We start from the raw sequence: 24402 nt of genomic DNA on the forward strand, positions 1-24402 counted from the left end.
GTCTATGAGATCAATTTGGTTGACTGTAGCATTTAGATATTCCATGTCTTTGTTGAGCTTCTTTCTGGATGTTCTGTCTTTCACTGGAAGTGGTGTGTTAAAGTTTCCTACTATTATTGTGGAGCTATCTCTCTCTCTTTTCAATTCTGTTAGAGTTTGTTTTACGTATTTTGGATCCCTGTCTTGGGTGCATAAATATTTATTATAGGTATATCCTTCTGGTATATTAACCTTTTAATCATTATATAGTGTCTTTCCTTATCCTTTTTGGTGGATTTTACTTTAAAGTCTATATTGTCAGAGATTAATGTTGCCACTGCTGCTCGTTTTCGAGTGTTGTTTGCTGGATATATTTTTTCCATCCTTTGAGTTGTAGTTTGTTTGTGTCCTTAAATCTAAGGTGGGTCTCTTGTAGGCAGCGTATAGACAGATCGTGTTTTTTTTAATCCAACCTGCCACTCTCTGTTTCTTTATTGGTGCATTTAGTCCATTTACGTTCAGCGTAATTCTTGATAGGTATGAATTTACTGCTGTCATTTTGATGTCTTTCTTTGTGTGTTGTTGACAGTTTCTTTGCTCTACTTAATTTTCTGTGCTGAGTCATTTTTCTTTATGCATTTTCTTTTCATCTTTTTCATTTTTGTTGATTTTGTATTTGCAGAGTCTTTATATTTTTGTCATTTTTTATTTTGACTTGTAGGATTGTTGGTTTCCTTTGTGGCTACCTTAATATTTACCCCTATTTTTCTAAGTTTATACCAGTCTTTTGTTTCTTTATATTGCCTTGACTTCCTCTTCATATAAAAAATCTATGTTTACATTTTTTAAGTCCCTCTTTTTTGTTTTAATGTTATCATCTTTTACATATTGACATTTGTTTCCATATTTTCAGTGCTTTAGCTTTGATTTTTGTGACTTCCCTACCTGGGTTGATATCTGGTTGCTCTGTTGAGTGTTCTAATCTTAGGTTGTTATCTGATGTTATTGATTTTCTAACTGGAGGACTCCCTTTAGTAATTCTTGTCATTTTGGTGTGTTTTTTGCAAATTCCCTAAACTTCTGCTTATCTGGAAATGCCCTAATTTTGCCATCATATTTGAGAGACACTTTGGCTGGATATACAATTCTTGGCTGGCAGTTTTTTTCCTTCAAGGCTTTATATATGTCATCCCATTGTCTTCTTGCATTCATGGTTTTTGCTGAGTAGTCTGAGCTTATTCTTATTGACTCTCCTTTGTGGATGACTTTTCATTTATCCCTAACCGCTCTTAAAATTCTCTATCTTTGGTTTTGGCAAGTTTGATTATAATATGTCTTGGTGACTTTCTTTTGGGATCTACCCTATGTGGGTTCGATGAGCATCTTGGATAGACATCTTGTCATCTTTCACGATATCAGGGAAGTTTTCTGCCAACAAATCTTCAACAATTCTCTCTGTATTTTCTTTTATCCCCCCCGTTCTGGTACTCCAGTTACCTGTAGGTTATTCCTCTTGATAGAGTCCCACATAATTCTTAGGGTTTCTTAATGTTTTTAAATCCTTTTATCTGATTTTTCCTAAATGAGTTGGTGTCAAGTGTTTTATCTTCAGTCTCTCTAATTCTGACTTCCATTGCCTCAATTCTGCTCTTATGACTTTCTATTGAGTTGTCTAATTCTGAAATTTTATTGTTAATATTCTGGATTTCTGATTGCTTTCTCTCTGTGGGTTCTTGCAGCCTGTTAAATTCGTCATTATGCTTTTCTCTAATCTTGTTAATTTCCTCTATTGTATGTTCTGTGTTTTGCTTAATTTCCTTCCTAATCTCTTGAAGAGTTGAAGAGTTATATATATTAATCTTTGTATTCTGCCTCTGGTAATTTCTTCCTCTGGAAAATTTCTAGATTCTTTATTTTGGGAGCTTGCTGAAGCCATCATGGACTGCCTCTTTATGTGATTTGATATTGACCGTTGTCTCCAAGCCATCAATAAGTTATTATATTTATTTATGTTTGCTAACTGTGTCCCTAGCTTCTTGTTTTGTTTTGTTTTGATATGCCCAAATAGGCTGCTCATGTGAGCTATCCCAGTCACCAGCACCCTTGAAGCTCCAATGTCTTGCCCCCAGGTGGCCAGACCTGCCACTAAGTATGGGAGCCCAGGAGTCTGCCCATTCCTCCTGTATGGATTCAGCTCAGGTGCCGGGTAGATAGCCACCAAGTGTGTGGTGTAGACCTTCACGTACAGTTCTAGACAGGCGTAGGTGATTGGTGTAGGCACAGGCACCTGGCTACAACAGGGGGACACACACTGAGCAAGGCAGGGGGCTGACGGCTACCCCCGAGTGTCCAGGTGGAAAGCGTGCCCCTGTTCCCTACAGTGCGTAGATGGGTGGGTTTTGCAGCCAGATTATGAGCACCCAGTGCTGTTGGCTGTAAGGATTGGAGGGTACCTCTTATTCTTGGCCCCTGTAGTAGGTGGCTAAGTGGTGTGGGTGGAGCCACCAGTCCTCAGGCCCCTTATGCAGGTAGATGAAGACCCTGCTTAATGGGTAGAGTAGTGTCAAATGTCATGAACCTGCCACTTCACAGGTAAAACAGTTTAAGTTAGACTTAAGGTATATACCCTATTGTACTGTGGTAATGAGGGCCTATGCTGTTGAAATGGGCCCACACAAGTCTGTGCAGGGGGAAGGGCACTCAAAGTCCGTGCATCGCTTGTGCCTGTGCCTAGGCAAAGGAGCTGTGCCTACCCTGAATTCCTGACTTAGGGGAGCTGGCAGGTTATTTTTTCCCATTCGTTGATTTGTTCACTCTCCGAGGCTGGGAGAATGCCTCAGAGCATGTGATGGGTCCTACTTCTGGCCCAGGGGACTTGCCAGTTGCTGAAGCTGGGCTGGGACCCAGTGCAGAGCAGGGAGTGAGGAGGTAAATGGGAGAGGTTTTTCCCATAAGGGGGGTATTTTTGATCCACGTGATAGGCCAGATGGAAGCACTTATCTTTTGCTGGTAGAGGGATGTTTCTCACTGGTTCTGGACGGCCGAGTAGGCTCTCTTCCACTGGGTCTCTCCCAGTGCGGAAAACGCCTCCTGAGCACCACTGCTTGCCTGCATCACTGCTCATCCCCGAACTGATCCAGGCTGAAGGGCTCAGGCTCTCACCGGGTCAGGTCTGGCAACTCCTCACTGCTTCTGAACCCTCTCTCCCTCCCCCTGCCACTCAGTCCGGTTCCTCAACTTTGCCTTTGATGTTCAGGGCTCTTAGATTGTCATACGTAATCGATTCACTTGTTTTTTTTTGGTCTCTGTTGTAAGAGGGAACACTGGAAGCATCTGGCTACTCCGCCATCTTGGCCCCGTCCCAATATTTGTAACATTTTTATCGGTTGCATACGAACAATGACTTAAAACAATAATACCAAAAAACGCACTGCTGTCGAGTCAATTCCAATTCATAGGGACCCTGTAGGACAGAGTAGAACTGCCCCACAGGGTTTCCAAGGCTGCAATCTTTACGGAAGCAGACGGCCACATGTTTCTCTCACAGAGCCCCTGGTGGGTTCAAACCGCCGACCTTTCCATTAGAGGTTGAGCGCTTAACCACCAGGACTCCTTTAAAACAGTAGTACAGAAGAAAAAAGTTTTAAACCTTAGAGCATTTTGGTTATAGGAAATGTGTAAAATGTAAGTTTTAATATATGTAGTTTTGCATGTAGAAAAATATAATAATGTAGGAGTTCCTGGGTGGTGCAAATGGTTAAGTCCTGGAATACTACCCAAAAGGTGGGTGGTTCAAACCCACCAAGAGGCACTTCAGAAAAGAGTGCTGGTGATCAGCTTCCAAAAGGTCACAGCCTTAAAACCCTATGGAGCAGTTTTACTCTGCACACATGAGGTTACCATGAATTGGAATTGACTCCACAGCAATTGACAACAATACTGTGATTAATTGGAAATGTTTGACTATAAAGATGTTAGTCATTAGGATAAAATTTTATGGGGGAAGTGGAATGGAAATACTAGCTTAATTAGAAAAAGTGATATAAAATTTCTGACTTCAAAAGGGGCTTTTAAATGTATTTTTAAAATGAATGATGGTATCAGTTGTCATATTAAATTTCATTGAATATCTTTAAAAGATTGGGATATTGATATGCATTTTTATATTGGCACATAAAAATCCAATTTGCTTTGGGAGAAACTTGGAGCATTTTTAGTCATACAATGCCTGGATGGCTTGTGTGTACTTTGGTTTTTGTAACTTGTAATCTTTTGCTATGAGTCAGAATCGACTCAACGGCAATTGGTTTTTTTTTTTTTTTTTTTTTTTTTGTAATCTTGTTTACAATGAGAGGCTTTCTGTAACTTAATTTAGAACACTTTTGGCATAGAAACTTTGGATACGTTTTTGTATGGTACATGTGATGTATATAGAATTAGTACTTTATTTTTAAGAGGTACAGTATTAGGAGGAAAGTAGGGTGGGTTTCCAAAATGCATTTTTTAATATTAAAAAAATAAGATATAAAAAAAAAGTGGTATCAATATTGTTTTAAAATTTATAATACATAGCAAATATATCCTTTACAACTTCTTAAACTTTTGATGAAAAATTTTAGATGGTAATTTAAAAATGTGTGTGAGAGGTACACGAGTGTCATGGATTGAATTGTGTCCCCCCAAAATATGTGTCAACTTGATTAGGCCATGATGCCAGTATTATGTAGTTGTCCTCCATTTCATGATTGATGTAATTTTCCTATGTGTTGTAAACCCTAATCTTTGCCTGTGGTTAATGAGGCAAGAGTGGGTTATGTTAAAGAGGATCAGGGTGGGATGTAACACCCTTACTCAGGTCACATTCCTGATCCAGCAGTAAAGGGAGTTTCTCTGGGGCGTGGCCTGTATCGCCTTTTATCTTATAAGAGATAAAAGGAAAGAGAAGTGAGCAGAGAGTTGGAGACCTCATATCACCAAGAAAGCAAAGGCTGGAGTAGAGCCTGTGGTTTGGACCCAGGGTTCCTGTGCAGAGAAGCTCCTAGACCATAGGAAGATTGATGACAGGGACCTTCCTCCAGAGCTGTCAGAGAAAGTCTTCGCCTGGAGCTAGTGCCCTGAATTTGGACTTCTAGCCTAGTAAACTGTGAGAAAATAAACTTCTGTTTGTTAAAGCCATCCACTTGTGGTTATAGCAGCACTAGATAACCAAGCAACGAGCAAAAAAAATTTTGCCAACCAATAATAGATGCAGAGGTAAATGGTTGATCAAAGCTTTGTATGGCTGGGTTGTTAAGTCCAAGTCAGAGCGTCAGTATTAGAAAGTCCATTGCTGCTGCAAAGCTAAGCCACATCCTCTGTTAAAGTATAATTAAAAAGTTAAAAGCAGAATTCTTGCAGAAAATGAATGAAGATGTGTCAACTCATTAATGAAGGAACCAGTAAGACAGTAATAAGGCTGGTTCAAAGAGGAATTTGCGGAATGGAGACAGTCAAAGGATGCTGAAATGAATTTGCTAAAAGATACAAAAGTGATTAATGCCCTATGAAACTGTAACCACTGAGGTTATTTTTTCTACTGACAGAAATCTTCAAGCAAACATGTGACTTCCTAGTGTCTGGGATCTAATCAAATTATAAAGTCAAAACACAGGTGCGTTCTTGGGTGAGCCTGTTAAACAATGACATTGAAAGGATATGCCGCCCTTCTCTTGCTTTATTTCTAAGATTTGATGTATTTTTTTAACACCTCAAATCCAGCTTTTTTCAGTAAAAGAGATGATATTTTTTATCTCTGTTTTCCTGACTTAGATGTCCATCAGTTGATTCTGAACTTGGGCCCCCCTCAAATGCCTAATATCTGTATACTAAAGTAGGTTTGTTGTTTTCATAAGAGAGGCTTCCTTCTGTAAGGTCAGAAAGACATGTGAGCCATGGCAACAATAGCCAAAGCAGGCTGTCAATGTCAGGCAATGTCAGGGTCTAAAGCATCATTGTTAAAACCTATTACAGAAATAAGTGGGGCCAGAACAGATTTTTGAGAGGCCAGAAGTATTTATGTATGTATTTATTCTTTACTCTTCCTTGTCCTCAAGAGGTTTTAAGGCAGAAAGAGGTAAAAAGTAGCATAGGTGTAGTAGGATGGGAGGGTCAGATAAAGTAGTCTGAAGAGCTCTAGCCTTTTTGTGCACTTTTAAATAAATTGTGCCTAGAAGTTGAAGGGCATTTTCTCACCGAAGGAGAAAGTATCAGCCATCTGCTCCACTAGAGCCAGACTGACCTGCGCTTTCAGTTCAGCTCTGCTGCTTATGAGCTTACGATCTCAGGTAACTCTAAATCTCCGTTTCTGATCTGTAAAATGGAACTGATGATACTCAGCTTGCAATGTATTTCAATGTCTTATGAAGACTAATAACATGTAAAGTGTCTAGCATCACAGTGTACACATAGCAGTTTCTTACTAAATGTTAGCTATAATAAAGTACTACTTGTTTTATTATGGGCTGTAATTGAGCCCGTGACTCTTCCTGTGGCTTGTATGGCCTGAGACATAAAGGTATATTTTCTGAGGTAGAGATGTTGTTTGTAGCTTTGAACACTCTCCCTAGACTTTGGTAATTTCCCACATAGTGATACTCACCTTCCCAAAACAGAGGCCAAAATAACTTGCATCCCTTGTTCATTGCAGCATTGCTCACAATAGTCAAAAGATGGAAACAACCCAATGTCCATCAACAGATGAGTGGATAAACAAAATGTGCTATATACATACAATGGAATATTACTCAGCCCATAAAGAGAAATGAAGTTCCAATGCATACTATGACATGGGTGAACATTGTAAGTATTATGCTGAGTGAAATTAAGTGAGACACAAAAGGACAAATTTTATATAATGCCACTTACATGAAATATCTAGAATAGGCAAATGCATAGAGACAAGTTTATTAGGGGCTGTGGCGAGGGGGGAATAGGAGTTATAGCTAAAGCAGTACTGAGTTTCTGTTTGGGGTGATGAAAAACTTCTGGAAGTACACAGTAATAATGGTAGTGCAACATGGTGTATGTAATTAATGTCACTAAATTGTACACCTAAAAATGGGTAAAGTGGCAAACTTTTTGTTAAATATGTTTTACCACAATAAAATTAACAAAACACACACACAAAAAACAGATCCCAAGACTCTTTTGCAGCCAGATACAAGCGAGGCTCAACTCATCAGATACACCCATGTGAGAACTGGATTGAGAAGTGAGCTCTGCAAGAAGCTAGCCCCACGTCCAGGGATTAATCTTTTGCCAAGCACAGAGGTGGAGGCATCTGGTTCTTTAGAAGCCTCCATGGCAGAGCATCTGACATCCAACTCTGAGCATCAGTGCTGCCAGTTATGTTGGTAGAAGTATTTTTGTAAAAGAATACCTTTTTGGTTGGCTGTTGTTCTAGGCTATGTACACGAATCAGATTCTCTAGTTTGTCTATTAGGTTAGATTTCAATACCCTATAATAAGTTACTTTTCTGTTTAAGCCAGCCTAAGTGAATTATATTGTTTGCAACTAAGAACCCTGACTGAATACATTGCTGATTAAATAACATCTGTGTTGCGTCTACCCTATCTTTGGGGTCAGATTACCAATTGTGTTATAAAGGTCATCAGTTTTTTTAAAAAAAACTATTTTAAATTTATACCTTTCTTTACAGATTTCAATTTTTCACCTCTTTCACCATAATGAGGAGCCCTGGTGATGCAGTGGTTAAGCATTCAGCTGCTGATCAAAAGGCTTGTGGTTCTAACCCACCAGCCACTGCATGGGAGAAAGATGGTGGCAGTCTGCTTCTGTAAAGATTACAGCCTTGGAAACCCTACGGGGCGGTTCTACTCTGTCCTATAGGTTCACTATGAGTCAGAACCAACTTGACAGCAAGTGTGCTTCCTGTTGAGAAGTTTGAGCTTGACCATGTGACTTGCTTTGGCCATTGGAATCTTAGTAGACTTGATGTGAACAGAGGCTTAAAAAGTACTTATGTGATTGGGCTGGTGCTTGTGCCATCAGAACATGATTTGCCTAGCCCCACTGGTCCAAGAAAGATGACTCATGGAACAGAGCAAGGTGACCCACTCAGTTGAAGTGAGAAGCAGTGCCACCTTGCTGCCACAGTGAGAAAGAAGCAGAGCGGTTGACCCAGACCCATAAGCAGTAATAAATGACTGTATCTGTGGCATTTGGGATTGTTTGCTATGCACCAATAGTTAGTACAGAGGTGCTATGATCCCAATATGTACAGGGTCAATGAAGACACTAAGGAGGAGTTGTTCAATATTACCTTGAGATATCAGAGAATGCTTCATAGAGAAGGTAGCCTCCAAGCCTGCAAATGCCTGAATTATTTTATTCAACAAACATGAGTGTCATGTACCACAGGAATATTGAGTTCACAGATGGGAAGATATCATTCCCACCCTTAAGACACCAGATTTCTCTTTGGGCTGTGCTTCATGTATGCTAGGCAGTCAACACACATTTGTTGAAAAGAGATCTTCAAAGCAAGAGCAAAGTGAAAGAAGAAGAATGGCAACACATCTTTCTGCAATTTTTACCTTCTTCTGTGGTGTGTAGACTGCTGAATAATTTTTGCTTGCCCTTGTTAAGTGGATTAAATGACTGCCCTGGTACAATTCTTTTTGTAGCCAACGTTTTCCTTACTCTGGAGTATGTTGATAAGTAAAGATTAATGGTTTCTGACAGCATTGCTTTGGCAGCATTTTATATTGCTTTTAAATCCATTTATATATTTTTATATCCTGAGGAAATGTGTGACAAGTGGTGTGATATAGCCATTAGGAGCCATCTAATGTCTGATTATAGGAAGGGTTGACAAATAAATTGAAAACCAACAAAGACAGATCTACCTCAAGATCATTATAAGACCTTTTGTCTAGATGAAATGGTCTATGAGGCACCTCCTTAGATAGTTCTGAGGTCTTAACAAAGGATCCTATAGCTGCACTGTGGATTTTACCTGTGTCTGGAAGCTATATCTGAGACTCTTGTTGGTGGGAGATGACAAAGTTTTATTTTTGAACTCAGCAAATTCTGGCTTGGAAAAACTTCTTCTAAATCTTTTGGGCTATTATAAATAATTTTATAACAACAAAAGATTAGCATTTGCCAATCCTTTTAATTGAAGCAACATTCTGCTCCCTTAAAAGTCATTTCATGTGAGATGTGTAAATAAAAACATCCATTAAACAATTTGAGGATTAGTTAACAATTTTGTTTATTAATGAAAACAGTCAAGGCAATCCAAGTTTGCAGTCTCAAAAATAGGTCCTAGAATAAGAAAAAAAATGTACTAATAATGAAAGTTGAAAACATTGGCAATTTACTTTTCATCAGATTGGGGCTCACTGCTTTGATATACTATATGGTCAGGGCATTCTTAACTCTAAGAAAGACTAGTTATATTTTGCCACAGGTTTTCATCTTCAATAATAGGAGATTCTACTGTAAAAAATATTTTGCCAAAATATTTTTGAGGCACCTGATATGCTATCCATAAATCTTGGTTGCTTAAATAAACTTATTTCTACATATACCAGGCCTTGATCATTAAAATGAACGCAAACCAAATCACATACTGGAAAATTAACATATAGAGTTTTCTCCCCCTATACTTATCAATGTCTTTTGAGAAAGCCTAGGAATTCAGTCCCAGAGCTACCAGATAACCGAGTCAGCATTTCCACCATTACCATAACCATCATCATCATCATGATCAGTCATCAATTACTGAACGGGGCACTCCACCAGCAGCTGAGGACACACAGGAAACTAACTTTTGATCACCTATTGCATGCTAGACAGCTACACCTGCCGGACTCTAAGCTCCATGAGGGAAGGACCTACATTTGTCTTGCGCTTGCAGACCAGTACTTGGTCTGTAATAGATGTTTTATACATATTTATTGAACGGGCAATCTAATTCTCATTCTTCAAGTGAAATTATTGACAGAGAAGCCAAATAAATTTCCAAAGATTAGAGAGGAGTAATAAAATCAGGATTTAAGGTTTATTTGACTTTAAACTCATTCTGAAAGACTACAACGTGGTTTGTTATCTCTAAGACTTGCCATATGGTGGGGAAAGATAGGATGAGGTATGATGTGAAAATGAGATGACAAAGGCTAAGCCGAAGTGTTGGCTGTGGGAAGAGACAGATGCTACTGACAGCTTGAAGAGGTCAAGATTTGGTGACTGTCCAAATGTGGCAAGGGAGGAAATGGATAGAGCTAAAGATGATTTTTAGGCTCTGAAACTAGGAGAATGATGGTATCTGAAATAGGCAAAGTTGGGGAGGGCACTGGACATGAGGAGTTTAAATTATAAACAGGCGATCTAGCAGGTGAGGCAAAAACCCGGTAGCAGGTGAGATCCAGGAATCCTCTAGATCATTTATTAACTTTAAAAAAACAAAACAAAACGTTGCCGTCCAGTCGATTCCAACTCATAGCAATTCTATAGGACAGAGTAGAACTGTCCCATAAGGTTTCCAAGGAGCCACTGGTGGATTCAAACTGCCAACCTTTTGATCAGCAGCGAGCTCTTTACCACTGTGCCACCAAGGCACAGGTTCTGCTTATATTCTGTAGTAAGGAATATGCTCCTTTAAGGAAGACAGTCTGTTAAAAGTGCAGTTTCCCCAGGTAAACAGGAACTTCTCAAACTGTGATGTGACATTTATCACAGCATCTGTGAAAGCTTGTTTCTTACCTTACTTATTTACATACTTTTTTCCTATGAGGTCATGGACTCCTCAAAATATCCAAAACAAGAATAGTATTATCTTTGTGCTATGCCCAAAGCTGTTAGCACAGTGCTTTGCATATAGTAGGTGTCTGAAAATACAGTTCCAATATACTATTTATTGCATATTAATAGGCTACTATTCCAATTACAACTGAAATTTTAAAAAGCATCAGATTTGAGTCTTAAATTACGAACAAAAAAAAAATTTTTTTAAGAAAGCAGTTTCGCTTCCTCCCGTCCTCTCCTTTTACCTTTCATCGTATAAGTAGTCATTTTTCTAGTGTCAAGTTGAGTCTCTTCAAGGGGGAGCAGGGCGTGATACAGTAAATTTTCCGAGTTCAGAAACATGCGGAAATAACCAATTGGGGGCTGAAAGAACAAAAAAACCAAACCCATTGACGTCGAGTGGATTTCGACTCTTGGCGACCCTACAGGACAGAGTAGAACTGCCCCACAGGGTTTCCAAGCTGTTGGTTAGCAGCCGAGTTCTTAATCACTGCGCCACCAGGGCTCCTTTCTCAGTGCAGGTGTTATTAAGCCAACTTCACCTGGCCTTCAAGCCTCGTGGACTCTCATGGGGAGTACTGGGTGCTGACTCGGACCCTAGCCGGCTCGCGCTAAGCCCGGTTGCCCCCTTGCGGCCTCCCATTGGGGGAACCGTTTTCAGCTTTCCGCCGCGCACGGGAAGAGCCAGGAAGGCAACAGCCGCGCCAAGCCAGTCGCTCCGTACGGCTGCGTGCTGCGCTGAAGTCTTCGCCAAGGTTCGGATGGAGACCTAGAAAATAGCTTCGGTGCATGCGCCAGAGCAGCCGTTATGTGAAGCAAAACCGACACCTGGGAGCTCAGGCAGAGCAGGAATGGACCCGGCGCCCCAAGCGGCCGGAGAAACCCTGGGCGGCCGACGGGCGCGCGCACGCAGCGAGGGGACGGAACAGGTGCCGCGGCGGGCGGGTAACGTCACGTAGCGAGGCTGCGCGTGCGCGGGCGGCAGGTGCGGGCTCCGAGTTAAATGCATTGTCTGAGGTCTCCACCGAGTGGGGGCTGCTTCGCTTGTAGCCTGTTTGCTCTCAGTCGAACTTTGCTTTTCCACTTGGACGAGCTTCTTACTGAAAGGTGAGAGAAAAGACGATTGATGGTCTATGAAGACATTAACGTTGGCTAGCTTGAAGAAAGTTTGGTCATACGAATTAAGAGAATCTCTCAAAAGACATGTTGCCCAACTTTCAGGCTAAGTTCTAGTTTGAGTTGATGTAGTCAAAAGCAAGTGTGCAATGCAGAAGCAAAATTTAAATTAAGTCCATAAGTGAATTGGCTGGGTAGATGTTTCCTAAAGTCTTGCCTTTAGTTTATCAAGTACTAAAGATGCCTTTTTTCCTCGAAGTTTCGTTTTGACCATGTGTGAACAAGTTACTGAAAGGAATTTGAGGTTTAGGATTTGTTATGGATTGAATTGTGTCCCCACCCCCCATATGTGTTGTAAATCCTAACCTCTATGCCTGTGGTTATAATCCCATTTGAGAATGGGTTGTTTGTTATGTTAATGAGGCAGGATTAGTGTAAGGTGCATTTTAGAAGACAGGTGCCATACCACATGAAGATCACCACAGAGCCAAGGAATAAGGACCTTCCCTCAGAGCTGACAGAGAGCATTCCCCTAGAGCTGGCACCCTGAATTTGGACTTCTGGCTTCCTAAACTGTGAGAAAATAGATTTCTGTTTGTTAAAACCATCCACTTGCGGTATTTCTGTTTCAGCAGCACTAGATGACTAAGACAGAATTTGGTACTGAGAGAGTGGGGTGCTGCTCTAACAGATACCTAAAATGTGGAAGCGGTTTTGAAACTGTGAATAGAGAGGAGCGGCAGGGGCAGAGAACCGGAAGCAGTAGAGAAGTGGCAGCAGCAGAACCAGGAGACCAGCCAGACGGTGCTATAGCCAACCCATGGAGTGAGACAGCTGAGTGTCTGTGCGCAGGAGGCTTCCTGGGGAGTGGGGTGCCTCTGAGCACTTATCTGTGGAGCTACAGAGCTTTGGAACACTTGCCCCAGCAGGGCAGATGAGGGTGTGAGGCCCAAGGAGCCAAGAGGCCAAGAAATGAGGAAGCAGAAGCTGAAGAGACAAGGAAAAGAAGCCGAGCTGCCTCAGTCTCAAGAGGTATGATTTCAAAGGGTGGAGCCATGGCCTCTGGTGTTTCTAAGGGCAGAGTACACTCAGATGGATTAGGAGAATGGTGCGCCTAAAGCTGAGGGAGCAGAGTTGCAGTCCCAGTGGGCCTGGAAGGCAGAGCTGAAGCCCAGGGCCAAGGGGCCTCCACTTAGAATCTGGAGAGTATGGCCAGTACCTAGAGTCTGCAGGGCAGGGCTGTTGTGTAAATTGTCTTAGAGAACAGGATTATTTTCAAAGCCTTGAGGGCTAATATAATGTGTTTTGCTGACTTGCTTGGTGCCCGTCATCCTTCCTTTTCCTCCAGTTTCTCCCATTTGTAATGGAAATGTCTAGCTTGTGCCTGTTCTGTCGTTGTACCTTTGGAAGCAGATAATTTGTATTCTAGATTTCACAAATGAAGAGGAATTTTTGGATTTTGGACTTGGAGTTAAGACTTTTGCTATGATACAATGGGGTGAATGTGTTTTGCATGTTGCAAGGATGTGATTCTTTGGAGGCCAAAGGGTGGAATGTCATGGATTGAATTGTGTCCCCCTAAAATATGCATCAACTTGGTTAGGCCATGATTCCTAGTATTGTGTGGTTTCCCCCCATTTTGTGATTGTAATTTTATGTTAAAGAGGATTAGGGTGTAACACCCTTGCTAAGGTCACATCTCTGATCCATTGTAAAGGGAGTTTCCCTGGAGTGTGACCTACACACCCTTGTAAGATAAAAATGTTACAAGAGATGAAAGGAAAGGGAAACAAGCAAAGATTTGGGACCTCATACCACCAAGAGAGCAGTTCCGGGAGCAGAGCGTGTCCTTTGGACCTGAGTTTCCTGTGCTAAAATGCTACCAGACCGAGGGAAGACTAATGAAAAGCACCTTCCTCCAGAGCCGAGAGAGAGAGAAAGCCTTTGCTCTGGAGCTGATGCCCTGAATTTGGACTTCTAGCTTACTAGAGTATGAGAAAATAATTTCTTTTTGTTAAAGTCATCCACTTGTGGTATTTCTGTTAGAGCAGTGCTAGATGACTAAGACGAGAGCGAATGTATTCTGCCAGGTTTTGGACTTGCTTGGTGCCGCTGTCCCTTTATTCCTTCCAATTTCTTTCATTTGTAATGGAAATGTCTAACTTGTGCCTGTTCCACCATTGTACTTTGGAAACAGATAACTTGTAGTCTAGATTTCACGGGTTCACAGATGAAGAGGAATTTTGCCCCAGGATGGAATACATCTAAAGTCTCCCCCATATTTGATTTTGATGATTTAGAAGATGAGATTTTGGACTTGAAGTGGATTTAAAACTTCTAGGATGATGTGATGGGGTGAATGTCTTTTGCACGTGGCAAGGACATGAATTTTGGGTGGCCAAAGGGTGGAATGTTAAGGATTGAATTGTGTCCCCCAAAAATATGTGTTGTAAATCCTAATCTCTATGCTTGTGGTTATAATCCCATTTGGGAATGGGTTGCATTTGTTATGTTAATGAGGCAGGATTAGTGTAGGGTGTATCTTGAGTCCATCTCTTTTGAGATATGAAGAAATTAAGCAAGGTAGAAGCAGAGATGGGGGGAGATAGACGCCATACCACATGAAGATCACCAAAGAGCCAAGGAATAAGGATCTTCCCCCAGAGCTGACAGAGAAAGCCTTCCCCTACAGCTGGCACCTTGAATTTGGACTTCTGGCCTCCTAAACTGTGAGAAAATAAATTTATGTTTATTAAAAGCCATCCACATGTGGTATTTCTGTTAAAGCAGCACTAGAAAACTAAAACAGGGTTTTAACAATGAAATGAACATAACCAATAGGGTTCACTTTGTAAGAAGCTAACAATAAAAGGAAGGAATGGATGTTATTGCATTTAGTTAGTCAGAGTAAGTGAAAGGAACCTCCTTTGATATTAGACCCTCTGACCTTTTAGGCAAGTAATTTGTGCTTTCTGAGCCTGTTTGCACATCTCTGAAATGAGTTACTGGGTAAATTGTGGATTAAATTTTTCCGTGGATCAAACATGTACAGGGAGAGAGTTGGCGTTCTCCCTTCCTTAGGCAACCATTTCCTCCAGGGCCCTCCCTGCTTTATAAAAACTGACATTTTTTATTTACAGTGGAGTCATTGATGATTCTCTTTTTTATTCTACTAATATAGTGCTTGAAGGATACATTTGCATTTTTGTTTCCCACGAGAGTTAGCTCCTAATGGATGAAAACAACATGCAGGTAATGCCACAGTTCTTACCATTTGTATAATCCTCAGGAGTTATCCCTGTGATGTACCTTGAGGTAATTACAAGCAAAATCCTAGCATTTCCCAGTGTTTGTTGAGCTAAAGAAGTATATACACAGATGAAATGTCCACATTTGGTGTATAACAAGAATTATAAGTGTTTTTCTTTTCATCATCAATTGTTAACTTACGTAGCAAAATCTACTTTAAAAACTAACTTCACTAACTTGAATGGACATATGGATCACCTGGGGATCTTGTTAAACTGCAGATTCTGACTGAGGAGATCTGGTGTAAGGCCCAAGATTCTGCATTTCTAAGAAGCTTCCAGGTGAAGATGCTGCTAGTTTGGGGACCACATTTGGAGTAATTAGGCTGTAGATCTGCCACTGTCCTATGCGGTAGCCACTTACTAAACATGGTTATTGAGCACTTGAAATGTGGCTAGTACAACTGAGGAACTGAACTTTTAAAATTGATGTGTGGCTTGCATTTTATTTCTGCTGGACAGCATAGCTCTAGTTAGCAAGTGCCTTTTGACTGTATTCCTTTTCTAACACTGGTATTTAGGAACAGCAGTAACAGCTGTTATGGATTAATCATGTAACTCCTGCTTTTTACTGGTGGGATTATTACAAAAATTTTCCAGCCTCGTGCCTACGCAGAGCACAGGCTTTGCTAATTCACCACACAAAAGGTTCCATGTGGCTAGGAGGCTTCTAATTGTTTTATTGAATGTATTCATTAGTAATTTTTCCTTCAGCTGGAACCAAGTATAGCGTGAAGCCAGATTCTCATTTATTAAAAGGCATGAGAGGAGGCTTAGACAAAGACAAGTTGACCTGTGGAGGAAATACAGTGTTGTCTAACAATAACTTGATTTTAGGGCAGTGAGGCGAGGGAGGGTCAGGGTGGTCTCCAAAATGACTGGGGAAATAGAGCTGCTTCTTGTTTAATTCCTGAAGAACTGCATGATTTAGAACCCCTCTCTTTTGTTTGTAAACTTCCAGTGTGCAAGTGTGGTTGATGGGAATTTTGAAGAAGTTACCAGCACAGTAATTAAGTTTAAGCCTCCATTATACAGACAGCGTTATCAGTTCGTTAAAGATTTAGTGGATCAACATGAACCCAAGAAGGTGGGTATTGTTTCTCTTTCCAAACATTTAATTATTGACTGCCTTAGGAAATGTTTCAAATGTGAAGAGAATCTTGACATTATACAGTTGGATGTTGTCTTAGTTTACTCGAGCTGCTGTAACAAATAAGAACAGAAATCTATTGTCTCACGGTTCTGGAGTCTAGTAGAAGTCCAAATCAATGTGTGGGCCAGGCAGTGCTCTCTCTGAAGGCTTTTAAAGAGGATCCCTTCTTGTCTCTGTCAGCTTCAAGTAGCCCCAGGTATTTCTGGGCTTACTGGATGTATTTTTCACATAACTGTCTTTTCTGTGTCTATACTTCTGTGTCTCTTTTCCTCTTTTATAAAGACATCACTCAGGTTGTATTAGAACCCACTCCAGTATACTGGAGTCATACTCCAGTATGACTTCATGTTCCTTTAACTGACGACATCTTCAAAGATCTTATTTCCAAACAAGGTCAAGTTTCACAGGTACCAGGGGTTAGGACTTCAACATATCTTTTTTGAGGACACCATTCAATTTATAAATGATGTGATCTTGTAGGTTTTAGATTTCTAGATCTTCTAGTCAAAACTAGTATTTGTTTATCGGGAAATGACCTAATTTCACCATCATATTTGAGAGACAGTTTTGCTGGATATATAATTCTTGGCTGGCAGTTTTTTTTCTTCAAGGCTTATATATGTCATTCCATTGCTTTCTTGCCTCTGTGATTTCTCCTGAGTAGTCAGAGCTTAGTCTTATTGGTTCTCCTTGGTAGGTGACTTTTCATTTATCCCTAGCTGCTCTCAAGATTCTTTGTCTTTGATTTGGCAAGTTTGATTATGATATGTCTTGGTGACTTTCTTTTGGGGTCTACCCAGTATGGGGTTGTTGAGCGTCTTGAATAGATAACTTCTTGTCTTTCATAATATTAGGGAAGTTGTATGCCAGCAAATCTTCAACAATTCTGTTTTCTGTTATCCCTCCCATTCTGGTACTCCAGTCACTGAAAGGTTTTTCCTCTTGATAGCATCCCACATAGTTTGTAGGCTTTTTTCATTTTCTTTTCATTCTTTTTTTCTGATTTTTCCTCAAACAAATTGATGTCAAGGGATTTACCTTCAGTCTCACTAATTCTGACTTCTGTTGTCTTAATTCTGTTCCTATGACCTTCTATTGAGTTGTCTAATTCTGAAATTTTATTGTTAATCTTTTGGATTTCTTGTTGCTCTCTCTGTATGGTATCTAGCAGCCTGTTTATTCTTAAATTTTGTCCTTGTATTGTTTTCCTGAATTCTTCTATTGCTTTGTCTGTACGTTCCTTGGCTTGGTCTAAGTTTTGCCTTGATCTCTTGGAGAGCTCTGTATATTAGTCTTTCGAATTCTTTCTCAGGTAGTTCCATTGTCTGTCTTCTTCCGGAAGGTTTTCTGGTTCTTTATTTTGGTTTCTTGCTGTAACCATCTTGTCCTGCTTCTTTATGTGATTTGATATTGACTTTTGTCTTTGAGGCATCAATATGTTATTATACTTATTGTATTTTTGTTTTGTTTTAATACACCCAAGCAGGCTGGAAGTGTGAGCTGCTTTGGTTGTTGGCATTGTTAAAGCTCTCACATCTTGTCTGCAGATGGTCAGAGCAGCTACTAGGTGTATGAGTCCAGAAGTCTGTTCACTGTTCTTGCGGGGGTGTGGTTATTTGAGGCACACCCAGGTCTGGGTTGTTGGTCACTGAGTGTGTGGTATAGACTCTCCCCTACAGTCCTAGGTGGGCAGGATGGTGTGGGGGTGTTTGGAGCAGGCACAGGTCTTGGTTGCAGCGAGGGGTGTTGTGTGGGGCAAAGCCGGGACTGACGGCTGCCTCTGGGTGCGTGGACGGAGGGCGTTTCCCTGTCCCCTAGCGTGCATAGTGGGACGGGTAGTGCAGCTGGTCCTTGGGTGCCCGGTGGGATTGGGAGGCACCACTAATTCTCAGACTCCTGTCGTGGGCAGCTAGATGGAGTGGGTGGTACTGTTGGCCCTCAGGCCCCTAGTGTGGGTGGATGAGGCCCCTTCTTAGGGGGCGGGTTGATGCTGAATGTTACAAATCTGCAACTCCCCCTTGACAGCTGCAGGTAAAAATGGACTTCAGGTGAATGCCCTGCTATTTTATGCTGTTGAGGTCATGTGGTGTTGAATCGGCCCACAAGGGACTGGGTGGGGGTGAAGGGCGCTGAAAGTCTGTGGACCCTGTGTGCCAGTGGCTGGGCAAAGGGGCAAGGCCTCCCAACTGGCCCTGAGTTCCTGGCAGGGGGGCGGGGGAGGGTAGCATGGCATTGTCAAATCCCTGAATTGGAGTGGGGTAGGGGGTGGGTGAGGGGAAGGGGGTGGGTGAGGGGAAGGGGGTGGGTGAGGGGAAGGGAGTGCTTTTCAGCTGTGAGGGTTTGGGGAGGGGGCAGGGGTTATTTTGCCAGCACACATGGTAGGTTGAGGGCTTGCGCTTAACTTTTGCAGGTCTGGTACCACTCCTGTTTGGTTCTGGAGGTGCACGCCGATTTGCTGCTGCTTGGCTGCACCAGATGTGGTAAGCCTCGGCCTGGAATGTTGCTGCTTGTGTCAGCCCATGTGCATTGTGCCAACTCAGCCAGCAGGGCACCAGCAAATCTGCAATCTGCAATTTCCTGTTTCCCTTCTTTTTGCATTGTCACTCCTTCCACCTGCAGCTCAGTCTGATTCTTCAGCTTTGTCTTTGATGATTAGGGTTCCTAGATTGTCATATATATTCAATTCACTTGTTTTATTGGGTCTTTGTTGTAAGAGGGACGACAGGAAGTGTCTGACTATTCTGCTGTCTTTGCCCCACCCCCCTCCTGAAGTACATTATTTTAAATTCATGGCATAGAGTCTACATCTGACAGTAGATACCTAGTTACTATACTAGTGAATTAGGGGATCTTGATATAGACCAGATGCTGATAGTTTACAGTGAATTTCTGGGTGAAAGGTTTCTTTTTTCTGCTTGACTTTAAATACTCCGTTAAGACTCTTCTCCTGTGTGAAGGCGTCCCTTATTTTAACCGTGCCACTGCTTTTTATACACTATATATACAGCTGTTTACATCTTTGTAATCACCCAGGTGAATTTGGTTGAAGCATCTGTAATTGCCTTTTTGGCAGCTCAGAAAAAGTCCAATATGGAATTTCACGTGGTTTGACCTGTTTTGTTGAATAAGAAGTTAAATGACTGTGGTGTGTGTGTGTATGAAATAGAATCAAAATAAAATTTTGGAAAGCTTTCTTCGCTGAAAAATGCTGAGGATATTTTAAGACGCAGATTCTGATTCTGAATGGGAAGTGCGTGTCTTAGTTATCTAGTGCTGCTATAACAGAAGTACCACAAGTGGGTGGCTTTAACAAACAGATTTAATTTCTCATGGCTTAGGAGGCTAGAAATCCAAATTCAGAGTGCCAGCTGTAGCGTAAGTCTTTCTCTCTCTGTCAGCTCTGGGGGAATGTCCTTATTCCTTGGCTCTTTGGTGATCTTCATGTGGTATGGCGTCTGTCTTCCTCCATCTCTGCTTCTAGCTTGCTTATTTAATCTTTTTATATCTCAAAAGAGATTGACTCAAGATACAGCCTACACTAATGCTGGCTCATGAACATAACAAAGACAACACATTTCCAAATGGAATTATAACCACAGGCATAGAGGTTAGGAATCACAACGCATATTTTTGGGGAACACGATTCAGTTCGTAGCAGTGCGTGTACCTAATATTTTCTCATATTAGTCCAATGTAGTCAGTAGTAATTGTTCTGAAATAGGATGGGTTCTTTTTATTTGATGAAATTTTGACTTTCATCTTAAAAAATTAGTTTGAATAATCTAAGGCAGGAAATTAATTATGTAAAATTTCAAAGATAATTTAAAAATCCTCCTAGGTACTCTTCTTCTTGCCCCCACTGGCTCCTTTCGTCGGGTTCAAGCCCTCTCTCTCATTCACTGGTCCAGACTTAAACCTCTCTTGAATGTCTTTACACTGAGGTCTTGTGCTCTTGGTAATCCCTCCGCAGTTACTTTATGATCACCTTGCTCTTGAAGTCTTTGGTACTCAGCAGTTGAGGGGTGTTGTTGGTGAGGGTGGGATGGGGTGAGATGGCGGGGGAAAGGTATAGGGCTCTTGGCATCCTCTTTCCCTTTGCACCGAAGGTTAGTGATCTGTGTTAGCAGTTGTCTACGCCACAGGATCTGTCTGGATAATGCTACCTTTCTGTGTCATTGTTAAGTGTGTGGCTTTCCTAGACCAAGGGAGCAGTCCACGGCCTAGCCCAGAGACTATCTTGCTCCTAAGAGCTCAGGTGCTAACCAAAAAGTCGGCAGTTCGAATCTGCCAGCCGCTCCTTGGAAACCTTATGGGGCAGTTCTGTTCTGTCCTATAGGGTTGCTATGAGTTAGAATTGACTTGATGGCAGCGGGTTTGGTTTTTTATTTTTGTATTTTTTTTTTTCAGGGTCAGTTATAGGCTAAATAATGATAGAATTCTTAAGGAAAGTGATGGTAGTTTAATTTTCTCTAAAGAAGTCTTGTAAAGATATCTCAACTCTACAAACTTTTCTTTTTGCTGGGTTGTTTGCAGCCATTGATGGGGTTCACATATCATGCTTACCAGTATAGTTTCAGCTCAGAAGAAAATTGGGTGTATTGTACAAATATTAAGGTAGTTTAATACTTCACTAAGGCTTAAACTTTGCTTTCTGGGGCTAGATTTTCATCTTTCAACTCCATGCTTCTCTTTTTCCTCCACTTACCCATAAGAAAAGATGTGCGTGCCTCCAAAAGGAAAATACCTAATGTGACCAAGGGTACAACTTTGAGGTAGACTGCAAGGTTTGTCTAAGGTGTTAATAGATGTTTAATGAAAAGGTTCTTTGGTCAAACACACTTTTGGGGAAAATTGGGTTAAAGAAGTATCTTAGTTATCTAGTGTTACTATACGGAAATACTACAAGTGGATGGCTTTAATACACATAGATTTATTTTCTCATAGTTTAGGAGGCTAGAAGTCCAAATTCAGGGGGCCGGCTCTAGAGGAAGGCTTTCTCTCTCTGTTGGCTTTCAAGGAAATTCCTTGTCTCTTTTGAGCTTCTGCTCTTGTGCGAGCTTCATGTGGCTTGGCATCTCTCTTCCCCCATCTCTACCTGCTTGTTTAATCTCTTCTTATAGCTCAAAAGAGATTGAAGACATATTCTACACTAATCCTGCCTCATGACATAATGAGAACAACCCATTTCCAAACTGGATTATAACCACAGGCATAGAGTTAGGATTTACAGCACATACTTTTGGGGGACACAGTTCATTCCATAACATCCCACCCTTTGGCCCCCCAAAATTCATGTCCTTGCCATATGCAAAACACATTCACCCCATTACATTATCTCAAAAGTTTTAAATCCACTCCAAGTCCAAGATCTACCTTCTGAATCATCTAAATCAAATACAGGGGAGACTTTAGGTTCCATCTAGGGGCAAAATTCCTCTTCACCTGTAAACCTGTGAAATCTAGACTACAGGTTAATCGGTTTCCAAAGTACAGTGGTGGAACAGGCACAAGATAGATATTTCCATTACAAATAGGAGAAATTAGAGGAAAGAAGATATAGCTGGCACCAAGCAAGTCCAAAACCCAGCAGAATACATTAGCTCTCAAGGCTTGAAAATAATCCTTTCTTCTCTGAGACCATCTAGACAATGACCCTGACCTCCAAACTTTGGGCACCAGCCACACTCTCTGTACATATTCTGGGTGGAGACCCTTCAGCCCTGGGCTTCAGCTTCAGCTTCCAGGCCCACTGGGTTGGCAACTCTGCTCCGTCAGCTTTGGGCAGCCCCATTCTCCTAGTTCATCTGAATGGCGATCCCACCTCCTCAGCCCGATAGGTCCCATTTCTCTGCCCCTTGGGCGTGGCAGCCCTGCCCCCTCAGATTTGGGCAGTGACCCCATCCCACTGCACTCGTGAACGGCAGCCCCACAGTCTGGAACTAAGTTGGGGAAGATCTTACTCTTTTAAACCTGGGAGGCTGTCTTAGTCATTGCTACAATAGAAATACCACAGGTGTATGGCTTCAACAAAGAGAAATTTATTCTCTCACAGTTTAGGAAGCTAGAAGTCTGAATTCAGGGCACCAGCTCCAGGGGAGGGCTTTTTCTCTGTCAGTTCTGGGGGAAGGTCCTTGTCATTAGTCTTCCCCTGGTCTAGGAGCTTTTCAGCGCAGGGACCCCAGGTCCAAACGACGCGCACTTCTGGTTCTTGTTGCTTGGTGGTAATGAGGTCCCCCCGCCCATGTCTCTCTCCTCGCTTCTCTCTTTTATATCTCAAAAGAGATCGACTTCAGACACAGCCTAATCTTGTAGATTGTGTCTTGCCTCATTAACATAACTGCCACTAATCCCACCTCATTAACATCATAGAGATAGGATTTACAACACATAGGAAAATCACATCAGGTGACAAAATGGTGGACAGTCACATAATACTGGGAATCATGGCCTAGCCAAGCTGACACACATTTTTGGGGACACAATTCAATCCATGACAGAGACTGTGACCTCCCCCCTGCCTTTAAAACCGATGCAGCCCTGCTTTCCATGCTCCTTCCAATAGTTCTGATCTCAGAGCTACTGGAAGGGTGGTCCTTTTCTTTTCTTGGAGGACAAGAGATGTAGCTCTTTTGGGCTGTTTTCCTGCCTGTAGAATTCCAAGAGGCAGACAGCGTTCTTTCCTTTCATTCTTTGTCTGTCCCATTTAGTCTAAGCTAATGGGTTTTCTGCTATGGTAGTTGGTTAGATCCACCAGTCACAGGCTTAATCTCTTTAACAAAAGATTGTGTAGCCATGTCCTTGGTGAACATTATAGGACGTGTGTCCTTAGTTTGTACAAGAGAATTTTTTAAATCTTTTAAGTTCTGTTTTCATTTTGCACAGTTCATTTTTAAGTCTGTCTCTTTCCTGTTTCATTTTCCTGTAAGCGGCAAAACAAAAAAAAAACCCATTGCCTTCGAGTCGATTCCAACTCATAGCAACCCTGTAGTATAGAGTAGAACTGCCCTGTAGAGTTTCCAAGGAGCGCCTGGTGGATTCGAGCTGCCAACCTTTCGGTTAGCAACTGTAGCTCTTAACCAGTATGCCACCAGGGTTTCCATAAGCAGCAAGGAGAAACTATGCGGCCCCTGTAAGAGCTTGCTTAGAAATCTCCTCAGCCAAATATCCAAGTTCATCACTTACAAGTTCCACCTTCCACCAAACATTTGAACATAATTCGGACAAGTTCTTTGCCATTGCATAAAAAGCATCGCCCATCTTCCATTGTCCAATTACATGTTCATCTTTTTATTTTAAAGCCTCACCAGAAGCACATTTAACATCCACATTTCTAGCAACATTCTATTGCTGGTGCCACGTGTATTCTCTGAGGTGACAGAGACTTTCTCTGTAGCTCTTCTCACTTCCTTCTGAGCCCTCACCAGAATTGCTTTTGACATCCGTAATTCTACCAACAGTCTCCTCAAGGCAATCTAGGCTTTTACTATTAGACACCTGAAAAACTCTTCCAGCCTCCACCCATCACCCAATTCCAAGACGGCTTCCACATTTTAGTTATCTGTTAGAGCAGGACCCCACTCTTCTAGTACCAAGTTCTGTCATAGTTAGCTAGTGCTGCTATAACAGAAACACCACGAGTGCATAGCTTTAACACATACAAATTTAATTTCTTACAGTTTAGGAGGCTAGAAGTCTGAATTCAGAGTGCTGGCTCTAGGGGAAGGCTTTCTGTCTCCACTGGCCCTGGAGGAAGGTCCTTTTCTCTTTTGAGCTTCTGCTCTCGTGCGATCTTCACGTGGCTTGACATCTTTCTTTCCCTGTCTCTGCTTGCTTGTTTGATCTCTTTTATACCTCAAAAAAAAAATTGACTTAAGGACATACCCTACACTAATCCTGCCTCATTAATATAACAAAGTTAACTCATTTCCAAATTCGACTACCACCTCAGGCGTAGAGGTTAAGATTTATAACACACAGTTTTCGGGGGCAGAATTCCATCCATAACAATAAGGTTGAATTTTTTTTTTATTGCTAAA

The 24402-nt window shown here is 41.6% G+C and overlaps 1 protein-coding gene across 3 annotated transcripts in view; it reads left to right on the forward strand.

Moving 5' to 3' along the window:
- Nucleotides 1–24402, forward strand: part of HENMT1 (HEN methyltransferase 1) — a 71615-nt gene that overhangs the window by 15863 nt on the left and 31350 nt on the right. Inside the window, exons 3-7 of one of the 3 annotated variants that reach the window (XM_023742201.1) lie at nucleotides 5562–5629; nucleotides 6665–6816; nucleotides 15087–15157; nucleotides 15436–15495; nucleotides 16175–16300. In XM_023742201.1, the coding sequence (XP_023597969.1) occupies nucleotides 15137–15157; nucleotides 15436–15495; nucleotides 16175–16300 (207 nt within the window). In that variant the 5' untranslated portion in view covers nucleotides 5562–5629; nucleotides 6665–6816; nucleotides 15087–15136. Of the gene's footprint in view, nucleotides 1–5561; nucleotides 5630–6664; nucleotides 6817–14604; nucleotides 15158–15205; nucleotides 15496–16174; nucleotides 16301–18776; nucleotides 18847–24402 lie in introns of those variants that run through there. The other 2 variants (XM_023742202.1, XM_023742203.1) reach the window with 2 other exon arrangements.

This window comes from Trichechus manatus, unplaced genomic scaffold, assembly GCF_000243295.1.
Source record: "Trichechus manatus latirostris isolate Lorelei unplaced genomic scaffold, TriManLat1.0 scaffold00204, whole genome shotgun sequence".
Taxonomy (NCBI): Eukaryota; Metazoa; Chordata; class Mammalia; order Sirenia; family Trichechidae; genus Trichechus; species Trichechus manatus.